The sequence below is a fragment of the Fusarium subglutinans genome, assembly GCF_013396075.1.
Source record: "Fusarium subglutinans strain NRRL 66333 chromosome Unknown NRRL66333_c0000324, whole genome shotgun sequence".
Lineage (NCBI taxonomy): Eukaryota > Fungi > Ascomycota > Sordariomycetes > Hypocreales > Nectriaceae > Fusarium > Fusarium subglutinans.
In genome coordinates, this window is record NW_023502387.1 from 1 (window position 1) to 14,682 (window position 14,682).

A 14,682-nucleotide genomic window follows, 5' to 3' on the forward strand; every position below is an offset into this window, starting at 1 on the left:
TATTTTATATACTTTAAGCTTAATTATCTTTATAAAAAAGTAATAGTTACTTATTTATATACTTTTAAAGTTATTTATTAAAATACTAACTTTTTAGCTAAAACTAAGATCCTAGATAATAATAAAGGTAATAAGTATCTTACCTATATGTATTTATTAATATTCTTTACCTTTATATACTAAAGGCTAAAGCCTCTTTAAACTACCTATAACCTTACTCCTGTCGCTTCTGGCTCTACGTACGGACAATCGCAGATTGACGAGATTCTTTCCAGTATACAGTATCATGGTCAAACGGATAAGATGGTAGACCCTTGAGAAGACTTAGCCTGCTGTTCTTTCCTTCGGGAGCAAAGGCTCACTCAATGCCGTCAAAGCCGATAATGGACCGTCCACTCTGAAGTGGAAATGCTTTCCACAAGAGCCCCAAAGCGTCAAAGAAAGATTCCACGTCGTGCTGGCCGCGCTTAAGCACGCCGGAGTATGGGAGGCCAATGCCTGTAATGTTGTTGATAGTCTCTGTTGCAGGGCCTTTCAGAGCGGGGTGAGGTCCAACCTCAAGTGCAAAGTCAAACAGGTGGCTTTCATTGACCGCTCTCTGAACCGCTTGACTAAAAAGCACAGTGTTGGTCATATTGTCAACCCAGTATTGGCCCTTCAGTGACTCAGTATCGTCGCCCGTGAATGAGCGGCTGCGTCCATTGGACCCCCAAACGCTTGAGTACCAAGCCACATCGTTTCCAGGACTTTTGTTAATCTTGATGCTGCACTTCTGAAGCGAGTCGAGATATGGCTTGGCGACTGGCACTATGTGATGTGAGTGATAGGCCGTGTTGACTTGTAACACTCTCGCAAATGTCCCAGCTGCGTCGAGCTTCTCTTTGGCGGAGTTAATAGCTGAAGCGTCACCCGCGAGAGTGCAACTGCGAGCCGAGTTACTGGCTGTAATCTTGATGGTTCCTCTCGACTCCGCGCAGAATCTAGCAGCTTGATCAATCGACATGCCTACTGCTATCATCTTGCTACTAGACCCCTCGGGCCCTTGAGCCTTTTTCGAATGGAATCCGCGGAAGTACGCAATACGAATGGCGTTGTGCGCATTAAGGTAACCAGCCGTATACGTAGCAGCAATTTTACCGGATGAATGGCCAACAACGCCTGAGAACTGTACTCTAGCCGCACGCAGCATGTCGATAAGGGCCACTTGTACAGCTGTTTATATAGGCTGCGAGATAGCTGCTTCCCCTATGCGTGAAGTTGAAGGAGAAGCACGGAGTTCTTTAATGAGAGACCAGGATGGACGTCCGTCTTTGACAGCCAGGTTATCAAGACTGTCTTGCATACGTAAGAAAGCACTGCGGAAGACATTCGACGATTCATGGAGTTGAACACCCATGGTAGCCCACTGGGCACCCTGGCCTGTGAAGACACCAAGGATGCGTGGTGGCATTTTCTCCGGGATGCTCGTGGTGCGAGGGACCTTGTTCAGAACAGCTGTCTTGAGCTTTTCGGTGAGCTGTTGCACACTTGTCGCAGAGAAGGCCGCGCGGAAACCGAAGTTAGCGCGATGGAAGAGGGTGTATGACAGACACCGAAGGTCTGTCTCGGGGTTGCTTTCCAAGTAGTGACAGAGTTTCGACGCCCTCGAAGCCAGGGACTGCGCTGAATTTGCGGACAATACAAATAGACCACCTTCAGTCTTAGAATGACTGCCTGACTCCTGTCTTTTGCTTTCCCAGGCCTCAAGGATAGCGTGCGCATTTGTTCCTCCAAAACCAAAACTGTTCACACTAGCACGGCGAGTCTAGCTGTTGGGTAGAACTGGCCATGGCTGTGTTTTAGTTGGGACTTGCAGATTTCCATAGAAAGGCTCGATCTTGGGATTGAGGGTCTTGAAGTGAACATTGGCGGGGATTTGGCCATGTTGAAGAGCTTGTGATGTCTTTAAGACACCAGCGAGACCTGCACTACCCTTGAGATGTCCTATCAGGGTCTTGACAGAGCCAACTGTGAGTTTGCGGTCGTAAATGGAACCTTTGGGGAAGAAGACTGTCGAGACTGCTTCAGCCTCCCTTGCTGTTCATAGGAAAAACAGATCAGCATTCATAATTGTGAGCTTGGGACGTGACGTGGACTTACGGTCGCCAGCTTGTGTTCCAGTCCCATGGGCTTCAAAGTATTGTGGTCGATCAGATTTAAGTCTCAGATTAAGACCTGCCTTGGTATATGTGGACCTGATGAGCTCGGCTTGTGCTGTTGGGCTTGGCATAGTAATACCTATGTAACTAAAGTTAGTCGGTCCCAATCACCCATGGTGCATTGCGTACCTGGAGTTTGGCCGTCTTGGTTGACGCCTGTCTCTCGAATGATGCATTCAATGTGATCGCTGTCAGCAATGGCCTGGCTCAGCGTCTTGAGTATGACGGCCGACGTTCCTTCTCCACGGGTATATCCATCTGCATCCTTATCCCACATATAGGAGCGTCCATTGGGAGACAGCATGTTAAGCTACATTGGGTGTTAGCACGGTCGTTGAAACCTTGCGATAAGTAAAATAGGAGAGGTCTACTAACACTTGACTCCGACATAAACAGATCTGGCACCAAGATTAGGTTCGATCTGGCGGCAATAGCCATCTTGGCTTTACCACTTCTCAGAGTCTGCACGGCGTAGTGTAACGCTACTAAACTGGAAGAACATGCTATATTAATACCTACAGACGGTCCTTTCTAGTCGTAGAAGTAAGATAGCCGGTTCGCCAAGATAGACATGGCAACACCGGTAGCAAGAGGAGTATGATTATTATTAAGGAGCTGCGAAACGATAAAATACAGGGCCGTTTAAAGTAACAGCGCAGTATATGCAAGCTCACAGTCCGAGTATTAACGTAACCACAGTCGAATTCATACACATTACAGTCGTAAGCCAACAACATGTCCCGCCTTGACGTCACCTTCAAAACACTGGATGGCCTCACCCTGAGTGGATGGCTATACCCAGCCGCCCAATATGGGCCAGGCATTATTGTTTCTCCAGGAGTAGGTTACTTAGTTTCGCCCAAGAATACCGTTTGCTAAGCCCTTCCGTAGTTCAACATGCCTAGAGAGGCCTTTGTGCCTGATATCGCGCAGTGGTATCAGAATCATGGCATCACGGCCCTCATTTTCGATACGAGGACTTATGGCCTAAGTGATGGCCTACCGAGACAAGAGGTGACTAAATCTTTAATCCTCCTTAAACTTCGGATTGGTACCTAAACGTTTACATCCAGACTAGCACTCGTAAACGAGTTGAGGATTTTCATGATGCCGTCACGTTCCTTTCCAAGCACGAACTGGTTGACCCTCAGAAGATTGCCCTTTGGGGCCTCTGTTTTGATGGGAATATGTGTCTTGCTGCTACAGCACTCGAGTTAGTACCGTGACAACGATCTAAATTTTGAGCAGTGCTAACAAAGACTTCAGTCCACGTGTACATGCTGTCGTCGCGGTAGCACCTGTCATTGACCTGCATGGATTTCCCGAGCGACGAAGAGCTATTATTGAGCTGGCCATGCAGGATCGCGAAGCTCAAATGGCTGGGGAAGGTATCTTGCTCTTCCTTATGTGGTGAATTATCTAACTCTCATCGTCAGAGCCACTCTATCTGCCCTACGTCAACGAAGATGGCACTGTTCCTCTCGGCCCCTCAATGGGCTCAGACTTTTGGCCCATGATGACACGCTTGAAAATCCCTGTCGAGAACCGCGTCACGGTGCAGACATTCTACAGTGCTTTCTCGTGGGATATCATGACGCTCATTCCCTATGTCAGCCCTACGCCTGCAATGATGGTAACACCCGAGAATGATATTGAATGTCCCGCAGCGGAGCAGATTGCCGCGTTCGAGAAGATGGGTGAGCCAAAGACCTTTCATTTGCTTCCTGGAAAGGGTCATTTGGACTGGGCTTTTGGCGATGTTGACTCTGTGATGGAGAAGCAGTTGGAATTCTTAAAGGGAGCCTTGAATTTCTAGACCCGCGACAGTTGTTATTTATCTTGGTAAATGCTCATACAGACAATGAGAAACAGTATATGTACTCGGAGCTTAGAAGAATCAGTCAGCTGTGTTTACCATGGATTACTGAATAGAAAGGCAGCTAAAATGATTATGAATCCTGCCCTGTAACTTATTGTAGCCACGATTATATCATGAGATCTCCTTCAGTACTTATTCTTTTAAGCCTTGTCTGCCTATATATATAATCTGTGTCTATATTGGCGCCATTCTTTAGAACACGCCATCTAATCCCTTCTAATCAAATCTCCTCCAGCGTGTCCATCTGCCCCTGCAGCTGAGAAATGATTGGCGCAGTCTATGATGCTCCTGTGATAACCCTGTAATCGATCCCTGTGCGTAACCAGGAATGCTTGTTTTATCGGATCCAAGTTCATCTGCACTCTTCTCCATGGGCGTCAGATCCATGACACCTTGATAGGCATTGGGACTCGGTATTGTTTGTACACCTGAGAAGAGACACCTGTCCAGCCGGTTGATAAGATGTACCAACAATTGAAGGACCATCGTAAACTGCGCTGAGGAAGGAGCTGGGTCCGCTATCAGCGAGCTACTATGGTTGACTTCAAAGGCAGTCTTTTCCCTCGACTTTTCATCGATACAATGTTCTATAGATTTGCAAATTGCCTTGAAAAGATCCAGAAGATACTGGTGGCAGGCAAGGGTTGTGAGAGCCAGCCCTCCAATGCCATAGCCCGAGACACCTTCTGAAGTATTCTCGCCCTTCTCCCCGGAAATGATTATGGATATGGTGTTGATAATACGTACCAAGGTTCTTGTGCCATCGAAAGCTTGGTTCACATACTGTGACGACACAGTTGGTGGAGTGCTACCGGGACAAAGCAGAGCAATTGTAGCTGAGATGGTCTCAGTGCTCACAGCCATAGCCTGCGAGGTAAGTTCTTGTGAGAAATTGGGCGTCGCACTGTCATCACTGGCTTCGACATTGGGCAATGGTGTCTGATTCGGGGTTGTCTCATCCCACCATTGTCCTTCGTCGAGGTGTACATCCATCCCAGCCATAAAGTCATTACTCATTTTCAGTTCTGGATTAATATTCTGAGACGTATTCTCGAGTTCAAGGTTTGCTTGGGCCATTGAGCCCGTCTGGTGCCAGTTGAAGTTGTCATAGTCAAGCCAATCATCTTCCAGAGAACCACTTGTCTGTTTCTCTAAAGATGGCAGGCCCATATTGTTCTCGGAGTTGAAGCACGGTCTTTTTGTCTTGGCTCTTAATGTAGTGATACCTTCACCTTTTGTTAGATGGTGGGATCAACTCGATCGATCCACAGTTGTACACACATGCTGTGCCTGCCTTTGCACACTTGGAGCATTTTGGTAGAGGCTGGCCTGGTGATGGCTTCTGAGAGGGGGAGTCTCGAAGACACCGAACCTTTTGCTGCCGGCAGCGCTCGCATGATTGGCGGTGGGACATGGAGCCGAACATGTGGGTGCTAGACGGACGTGTCGGCATCGCATGGTGGCTCCATGGGTTACTTCTCGGGCATTCTCTTTATAACATGTGCGAACTAATTAACTCACTGCCAGGATCCTCTTCTCTCTTGCCTCTGACCCAGACCGTAAGGTGCTGTACATTATTTGTAGAAACTGTCAGATTGAGGCACTTTCATGGCCTGATTGTATGATTATGCAGTCAGGATTATGTGAGGACTGAATTAGGAGCGTTACACAGGATAAGATCCTGCACTCTTTTGTCTCCAAGATTCCATACCAAGTCCCATTGTGAGGTGATGCCAAGTCCAAGCTTCGTAATACGATTGCAAGAGAGCAGTATCCCCCGTTGATCGAAACTTTAATTTCTACGCAACTTTTTATCTAGCTGCGTGGTTGCTTATCTTAATTTTGTCACACGGGACACAGTTGCATATTCCCCGGCCATTCAAAGGCCGCGTAACAGATAGTTCCTCTTCCATTGGATCCGGTGGGAGTGTAATTGTGACGAGATAACGCAGCAGCGCCACTTAGGTAGGGGTGATGCTTACATGCTTGCATGCGTGCATGTGCTGACATCACTATCGCTGTGAGAAAAAGTCAGATTAGGATGCATCAAGTCCGGGCCGTGCCGATACTAACAACCGCGAAGCCGACGCTTATACAGCATCTCACAAACAATGGGCCGACTGGTGCAGATCGCATGTTGTTTGATATCAGCGCTTACCAAAAGTAGCAATAACCGATGCTGTGCGGCATATCAATAGGCATAGTTAGAGAAGTTTCAGTACTCCTCGGGTTCCGAAATCGATTATTATCAAATACGTCTGGCATAGATATATATTTCTGGAGGTTCTCGGATCAGCCAAGCCCTGCAATTTATGGCCTGTTTATCAGCCTCTCCCATAGATTGTGTGCAAGATAGCAGAAGAACACACATGATTGCCAGCGATATGGTGACCAAGCAGTAGATATACACCCAGTCCTCGTTCCTCCTTCCGTTTGTTCCGGTGTAAACGGTGTCAGACCCTGTGCCAATAGAACCGGCTGGATCGGATAAGATACACCGACCTGATCCATCCCATTCATTACCTAGATAACAAGTAGAAACATTGCAGCAGGTAGAGTGAGGAGCTTGACCTTGTCTATTGGGGCTGAAATTGCCTATCGTAGTGATTTTTAAATTATGGGCTTGAATGCTAACCTCAGGACTCCAGATCACGGCTAGCTATACAACATGATTGGGTGAAAGTCATGATTGCACTGTGAAATCGTCTTAGTAGGTGATTGGGCTACCTGTTGACACTGCACCTTTAGTACTACTTTTTGATTAGCCTAGATTGGGTTCTTGAAAGTCAGTGATTTTTTAGCGTTTATGTGAGGTTTTCGTGAAACATAGAATCTCATGGTTTTGCTTTTACATCATTGTCACTAGGCACAGCATTTCATCCTGAAACCACCCCGCATTGTGAAGGAAATCGGCGAGGTCATTTGTTCACTAGTATTTGTGGCGCTTATACCCGAGAGACTCCATACCCCGTCGATCAGGCTTCAAGACCAGTCGTTCCACTCCCCTCAGCAATGCCACTCAATCAGTGAAAGATATACCCTAACGACTTCAAAGCTCAACCTTTGAAACAGCAATGTCAGACTTGCGAGTAGCATCGCCACTCTCCTCCATGGAGCTAGACTCCCGAACAAGGCTCGGAGCCTTAAGATTTCTTCTCTGTTTCCAAGTAAGACCGGGTGTCTCAAAGATAGTATCGATCTCCTCAAGGGTATATCCCTTGGTCTCAACAAAGAAATACCAGACGGCAACAAGCTATTAAAAATAATCAGTTAGTTGTCTTCTAACCATATTAAAGGCAGGGCGCAAGACTTACCTCGAGGAATGTGTAGACAATAAATGCAATGTAGTACTTCCATCCAGCATTTTTCAAACCGATTGGATTTACGAAAGAAGAAAAGAACCCTGCGGCGTGCATGATACCCGTCATGTAGGCAACTCCACGGGCTCGCACCTCGTAGGGAAGAAGCTCGGCCGGATAAGCCCAGAGAGGAGTCCATCCGAGGTCGTAAGCGCCGTTACTGAGAAAGATAGAGACAATAACACCAATCGCGTAATTGCGTGTGCCGTGCTCAGTGTATACTGTGACGATTAAATTAGGACATTTTGTTCAAATTGAATTTTCGCTCTGGAAGAACTCACGAGCTGCAAATGTAGTCCACAAAATGAAGGCAAAGAACATTCCCGCAGTAGAGATGATAAAGAGCTTGCGGCGGCCAATGCGATCAACCAAGAAAGAAGCACCAAGTGCCAAGACAAAGTTGTAGATAGACAAGCAGCCGTTTACTGTAGTTTGCTCAATGGTCTTGGTGATTCCGATGCTGTTCAGCACGGAATGGAGATAGTATTGAACCAAACCGTTACCGGAAATCTAGAAAGATTGTGAGCAAAGGCGCTTTTGGAAGTTTGCTTCGGCATTCTTACCTCGAGGAACAGACCACAAAATGTAACAAGAATAAGTCTTCTCCTGTTCGGCTTCGTGCGGATGAGATCGAGATAGCTGCCCTGCTCCTTATACTGTGCATCTTTGAGGATAGCTTCCTTGATCTGTGTATATTCAATCTCCACAATTGGATTGCTCTCATCACCGTTGGCATGATGCTTTACCAAGAAGCTTCGGGCTGCTGCGCCATTACCCTTGGAAACCAGCCAACGAGGGCTTTCGGGGATAAACCAAAGAAGGGTGATCTGGATGACAGCCGGGACAGCTTGGAGACCACTGGGAATACGCCAAGAGCGCGAATCCTCGATGAATTGAGTACCGTAGGTTGTCCAGGCTGCAATGATGGCACCCGTATACCATGCAGTGGGAAAATAGGACAAGATCGTTCCACGGTGCTTTGGAAGGGCAAGCTCGGCAAGGAGCAGCGGGGCACCAACAACGGTGAAAGCGAGACCGAAACCAATGATGAATCGAGAAAGGACAAATTGTGCGATGTGCTTAGAGGTAGCCTGTAGAATCGCGCCGAGCAGAGTCCACGAGGCACCAAAGGCAATAGACTTGCGACGTCCGATCTTATCGACGGTCCATCCAATGAAAGGCAGCGCTAGCATGGCTCCAACCGTCTGGATAGAGTTAAGCAGGCCCAAAACGGGTCCTTCCGGGTGGTCAAACTCTGTAGTCAGGGTGAGGGGTTAGTCCCTTGTAATTTACCATCACGATTCACTCGAGACGAATGTTAGGGGTACTCACCTTCTTGCCAAGATGGCAGCAGCTGCAAGCCATTCATGATCATGCCATCGAAGCCTTGATATGAGCTGCTAAGGATGACAACTGGTAGCCAGAGGTAAAGCTTCCTCAAGCCGGCATCATTCCACCAATGGGTGGATGGACCAAGTGCATCAGCCATTGTTAAAAGGTTGCTTTGAAGATTTGCTGCAAGTTTGAAGTAATAGTCCAAGATATGATTGCAATGATAAGCGATATAAGTAAACAGAAACGATAATAGTCGTTATGAGCCCACTTCTCTATTTATCAACAGTGTTTTTAAGTGCTATACCATAACGCTTTATGGTGTTTGCTGTTGTGTCTACTAGGCTTAGCCCGTACCCAGCAATCTGGAACCGCAAGTAGTACGCCAACAGACATGCCACCAACATAATTTAGAGCGTCACGCAATAATGAGGCTGAATAATGAAGAATACAGAACCAACAGATATTTCCTCGAAATCGCCTTCAACCACAAGACTAAGATGCCAAGTAGCAGGGTCGCGTAGTCTAGCAATCTTCTAGCACCAAAGAAAACACGTCCTGACCAGGGCAGAAAAACTTCGCAATCCTTACTATCACAGAAATCAATGTTTAGTGTGTAGTCGAATGGCTCCGATCATGGTCAGCCAAGTCCGAAGAGACGACGGTATTGCCATTTTGCTCCGAACAGGGGTCGGACATTTTTGACAGCTCCACCAACGCTAGAGTGCACATCCCAATCGCGTAATGCCGTGACGCTCTGTAGCGATACTCCTTTCTCGGCAGGCAATCAACTGAAACTCGGAGATTAATTGCCCTGAAAATGGCGGAGCCAACCTCTCTTAAGGCACCTAAGTCAAGTTGTTCTCTAGTGCGACTTGGACCAATCACCAGGATTGACTAATCAACACCACATCCATCTGAATTCAGTCTAAGTCACTACCAGCTTGACTAACATCGACGCTCAATAGCAAGAAGATTGAGGACCTGCTGGGACTTTGGCTAACAGCCTCTTCCAATTGATCTTGTTTTACCATTTGTTATCCAACCCATTTGGTCTAGCTTCTACTGCCCAGGTTTCCTTCCAGCACAGAGCATCCAACATGTCTACGCCGACTGACGGGTCGGTACTCGAGACCCAAAAGGATGCTTCCATTGAGGTATCCGTCCCAAAGGGCCTTGATTCAGAAGGTCTCGACGCCATTCGGGTCCTTCTTCAGAGTCAAGGTTTAGGCGGCAATGATACGCCAAAACAAATTGGCGTTTCCTTCAAGAATCTCTCGGTCACAGCTCCTTCGGGCACCCAGATCCAGGTCAAGACTCTGCCTCAAGCCATCCTCAACACCTTTGGGCCCGACCAAGTTCGCTTTATCAGAGAACAGGTCTTGTCACGCATCAGCCCACGAAACCCTATCGCCGAGGGGAGGACGATCCTTGATGGATTCTCGGGCGTTGTCAAACCGGGGGAAATGCTTCTCGTCCTGGGACGCCCGGGTAGTGGATGCTCCACGTTCCTCCGCACTATCGCCAGTCGATCCAGTCTGGCCACTACCGGTGACCTCGAGTACGCCAACGTATCTTCGTCTGTCTTCAAGCGTGACCATGCGAGGGAGACCATCTATCTACCTGAAGAGGATAGGCACATTGCTTCCTTGACCGTCAGACAGACGATTCAGTTTGCTCTGCGTAACTCTCTCCCTACAGACGCTCGCAACACGAAGCTTGTGGCAAGCTTAGTTGATGCTATAGCCAAGATCTGCGGCCTCTCACATGCTCTCGACACTCCTGTTGGTGGTGCATTCTCACCGGGAGTCTCAGGCGGAGAGAGGAAACGGTGAGAGAGAAACCTTAACCTCGCAGCAACTATTTTGTCTAACCTGCGACCTTCTAGTGTTTCCATCGCCGAGGTCCTTGCAGCTGGTTCCTCGGTCCAATGCTTCGATAATTCGACCCGCGGCCTCGATTCCTCCACGGCCTTAGACTTTGTCAAAGCTTTAAGAGCCTTCACCGACATCGGCCACAAGACAACTCTCGCAACACTCTACCAAGCCGGCGAAGAGATATACCGAAACTTCGACAAGGTTGTCGTTCTCTCTGAAGGACAAGAGGCATTTTTTGGAAGCACGTCCGAGGCCTGGAGCTACTTCAATAACCTTGGATTTATTCCCATTCCTGGTCAGACTACGGCAGAGTTTCTCGCTACTGTGACAGACCCTGACGAGAGAAGGGCTATTCCTGGGTCAGAAGCCGATAGCATCAAATCTTCCACTGATCTTGCCGCAGCCTTCAAAAGGTCCAGCAACTATGCAAACCTTGTCAGTGAGATCGACGAATATCGAGAGAAGCAGGGTCAGGCAGACGCTCTGCTTCCATCCTATTCGTATCGCTTGTCGCTGCCTTCTCAGGTGATGGAAAGCTTGAAGCGGGAGTATCAGCTCGTCAAGGGACAGAGACGGGTCTACTATATCAAGTGGATCACAACCATCATTCTCTGCCTTGTCTGCGGTAGCGTGTACTTTGACATCGAGAACAATGCCCAGGGTGCTTTTACCCGTGGTGGAATCTTGTACTTTGCATTGATCTTAAATGGATGGTTGCAGTTCCCTGAACTTTTCGATGCCTACACAAACAGGCCTGTACTAGAAAGACAAGGTATCTTGACCCAAACCGACGCTAGATATTTTGAGATTGTGTTACTGACGATTATCCTTCAGCCAACCTCCACCTCACCCGTCCTGCTGCAGTCGCACTGGCCCGTTTCCTTATTGACCTACCGCTCATCGCCTTCCAGCATGTCCTTTTCACTCTCGTCTTTTACTTTCTTTCACGGCTTCAGGTTGAGGCTGGCAAGTTCTTCTTCTTTTACCTCACGCTCTTCATATCGACAGTATGCTTCAGCAACCTCCTCCGCATGTTTGCCTACTTTGTTGGAACGTTGGATGACTGTAAGAATCAATCACTCCAATGTTATGTCAGCGTCAGCACTAACGCAGTACTATGATGACTAGGCTTCCGCTATGGAGGATTCTCTTGCACAGTCCTTCTTCTATTTGCGGGCTTTCTGATCCCTCCCAATGATATGAGTCCAGCCTTCGGATGGCTGCACCACATCAATCCCATGTTCTACGGCTTTGAGAATGTACGTTCCGCGATCGAATCAATGTCCCTCGAGATGTATCGGACACTGACATTTGCTTCAGCTCTTTAGTAGCGAGTTCAGCAACTTGAACCTCTCATGCCATGATAACCTCATCCCAGCACAGGGTGTTGCAGGGCATCAGACCTGCGCCGTGAGAGGTGCTTTACCTGGCCAGACTAGCGTGCCGGGACTACAGTACGCCGAGTCTTTCGGCTTCTCCTACTCCCACAGATGGCGAAACATCGGTATCATGATCGCTCTCGGTCTGGCCTATCTTGTTACTGGCATCTTTGGAAGCGAGTTCATGAGCTTCGCACCCAATGGCGGGGCTCCCCTCATCTTTGCCAAACGCCGCGATACTTCTACTTCAAACTCTCATGACGTTGAGAAGTCCGCTCCCTCATCCGGCCACGTCAGTGTCTTTACAACTCGGATTGGACAAGTTGCCCTCAAATGGAGCCAGCTCAGCGTCGACATTGGCGATAGCCATATTCTCAAGAAAATCTCGGGATACGTCAGGCGGGGAGAGCTTACTGCTCTCTGCGGTGCTAGTGGAGCAGGCAAGACGACACTTCTCACGGCTCTGAGTCAGACCAACTTTGCGGGCAGCATCGTCGGTGGAGAGGTTCTGGTCGACGATCAACCTCCTGGCTCGAGCTACAGGAAGACAGTTGGTATGAATCAATCCCACGCAGGTTTCTGTGGAATGGTAGCTAACGAATTTTGTTAGGATTTGCCCAACAGATGGATCTACACGACGGTACAGCAACTGTTCGGGAGGCTCTAGAGTTCTCTGCCCTTCTCCGACAACCGAAGCATTACTCCAAGGCCGAGAAGCTGGCTTATGTGAGCAAAGTCTTGGACTTGCTTGATCTGAATGATGTCCAGGACGCTCTGATTGGAGAAGATGGCGGTGGTCTTGGTGTCGAGCGACTCAAGAGAGTAACGGTATGTTTTAGGGTCCCTCCCGATTCCGACCATCGAAGCTAACCTTTGGCATGATTAGATTGGTGTTGAACTTGCTGCGCGGCCCGAGATCCTGTTCGCCGATGAGCCAACCTCCGGCCTGGATTCTCAAGGTGCATCTCGCATTGTCCACTACCTCAAGACACTCGCTCGTCAAGGTCAGGCAATAGTTGTCACCATTCATCAACCCTCGGCGTTGGTGTTCTCCCAATTTGACAATTTGCTGGCCCTGTCTTCAGAAGGCAACCAACTCTAGTATGTCTCCATTCCCAAAACATTAATCTTCGCAGACTGACCAGGATGTAGCTTTGGCAAGGTCACCGAAGCCCTCCCGTACTTTGCTCGTAATGGTGCAACATGTCCTGAGGGCGCCAACCCCGGCGAGTTCATCCTCGAGACTGTTGGCGCAGGTGTCAACGCTCGCACCTCTGACAAGGGAGCTAACTGGGCTTCGACATGGGCTGCCTCCCCAGAGGCCACTGCACTTGGGCGGGAGATCACTATCAGTAGTGATACTCCGAAGGGTCTCTCCCCGGCAGTCGACGAGGAAAATACGTCTGAGCACAATGCCTCCGTGGTACTTCAGACATTGCTTCTCACAAAGCGGATGCTGCTTAACCAGTGGCGCAGTCCCCCGTATATCTACTCCAAGATCTGGGTCCATGTCATCAGTGCTATCCTCGTCGGGTTCACCTTCTTCCAGATCGGCACAAGCCCGCAGGATCTACAGAATCGGTAAGTATTGCTTCAACTTCTATTCTCTCTCCCAATCGCTAATAGTTTCTATAGCATGTTCAGTGTCTTCTTCATCCTCTTCCTTTGCAACGCCATTGTCAACGTGATTTTGGCACGTTACTTCTTTGCGAGTCTGTACTGGCAGTTTCGCGAAGGACCGTCTCATGCGTATGGCTGGATCGCTTTCGTGTCTTCAACCATACTCTCAGAGATACCCGGCGCTATCTTGGTCACCGTTCTGTACTTTGTCATCTGGTACTTCCCAGCCGGTTTGCCTTTAGACCAAGCCGGTTATATCTTTCTGTTCCTTCTCACATATGAGATCTTCCAAGTAGGTCACACCTAGCTCAGTTTGATCGGGGACACTCCACTGATACTTGCAGGTCCTCCTTGGTCTCTTCATGATGGCCCTTAGCCCAGATCTGGGAGCAGCAGGAAACGTTCTTGTTTTTATCGTCTGCACTTGTAATTGGTTCAACGGCATCATTGTTCCTTACAGCCAAATCCAGGTCTTCTGGAGATACTGGGTAAGCCGCAGCATTTCCATAACTCAACTCCCTGGAATTTTGTCTGACGCAGATATAGCTCTACTACCTGTCCCCATTTACTTACCTTCTTGGTGGAATGGTGACGGCCGTGACCTCATCTGCCGAGGTGTCATGCTCACCAGCAGACCTCACGGTGTTTACTGCCCCTACTAATCAGACCTGTTCTTCCTATGTATCGGAATGGGCTCTATCCGCCTCCGCTCAGCTGCTCAACCCCGAAGCCTCTGGTGACGACTATTGTAAGGTATGTCGTTGGACTACTGGGACTCAGTTCTTGGACCAATTCAACCTTGGAGATGGCCAACTCGGCGGACAATGGGGCAGTTGGGGAATCTTTGTCGTGTTCACGTTCAGCAATCTTGCCTTGGTGTACTTCTTCACTTGGGCCACCAAAGTGAAGGGGTGGAAGCTGTTCTACTTCTTTTAGATGGGGTCTACTCGGTATTGCCACCGGTCATACCGTTGAACCTGGTCTCTGCGAGTCAATATGTATCATAAGCGTAATCAGGCTAGGGGAGGTACACGTAGT

At 48.5% G+C, this 14,682-nt stretch overlaps 5 protein-coding genes across 5 annotated transcripts; 2 read left to right on the forward strand and 3 right to left on the reverse strand.

The window, feature by feature from the left end:
- Positions 1–358: 358 nt before the first annotated feature.
- FSUBG_13278 (polyketide synthase) lies at positions 359–2,636 on the reverse strand (the record flags this gene model as incomplete). The annotated part of the gene is made up of 6 exons (XM_036678152.1): positions 359–1,212; positions 1,345–1,804; positions 1,850–2,076; positions 2,140–2,277; positions 2,328–2,508; positions 2,574–2,636. 6 exons carry the CDS (start codon positions 2,634–2,636, stop codon positions 359–361), a joined length of 1,923 nt encoding a protein of 640 aa, XP_036531242.1.
- Positions 2,637–2,933: 297 nt separating this feature from the next.
- On the forward strand, positions 2,934–4,014 carry FSUBG_13279 (peptidase S15; the record flags this gene model as incomplete). Its single annotated transcript, XM_036678153.1, has 5 exons — positions 2,934–3,038; positions 3,090–3,212; positions 3,272–3,411; positions 3,465–3,586; positions 3,635–4,014. 5 exons carry the CDS (start codon positions 2,934–2,936, stop codon positions 4,012–4,014), a joined length of 870 nt encoding a protein of 289 aa, XP_036531243.1.
- A 279-nt stretch (positions 4,015–4,293) lies between these two features.
- FSUBG_13280 (fungal zn(2)-Cys(6) binuclear cluster domain protein) lies at positions 4,294–5,247 on the reverse strand (the record flags this gene model as incomplete). Its single annotated transcript, XM_036678155.1, has 1 exon — positions 4,294–5,247. One exon carries the CDS (start codon positions 5,245–5,247, stop codon positions 4,294–4,296), a length of 954 nt encoding a protein of 317 aa, XP_036531244.1.
- Positions 5,248–7,126: 1,879 nt separating this feature from the next.
- On the reverse strand, positions 7,127–8,925 carry FSUBG_13281 (general substrate transporter; the record flags this gene model as incomplete). Its single annotated transcript, XM_036678156.1, has 5 exons — positions 7,127–7,330; positions 7,392–7,657; positions 7,718–7,946; positions 8,000–8,691; positions 8,769–8,925. The coding sequence occupies 5 exons, from the start codon at positions 8,923–8,925 to the stop codon at positions 7,127–7,129; spliced, it is 1,548 nt and encodes a 515-aa protein (XP_036531245.1).
- Positions 8,926–9,868: 943 nt separating this feature from the next.
- FSUBG_13282 (ATP-binding protein multidrug cassette transport) lies at positions 9,869–14,580 on the forward strand (the record flags this gene model as incomplete). Its single annotated transcript, XM_036678157.1, has 11 exons — positions 9,869–10,599; positions 10,657–11,417; positions 11,480–11,710; positions 11,774–11,904; positions 11,966–12,578; positions 12,635–12,852; positions 12,911–13,125; positions 13,177–13,605; positions 13,660–13,936; positions 13,989–14,132; positions 14,191–14,580. The coding sequence occupies 11 exons, from the start codon at positions 9,869–9,871 to the stop codon at positions 14,578–14,580; spliced, it is 4,140 nt and encodes a 1,379-aa protein (XP_036531246.1).
- Positions 14,581–14,682: the final 102 nt, after the last annotated feature.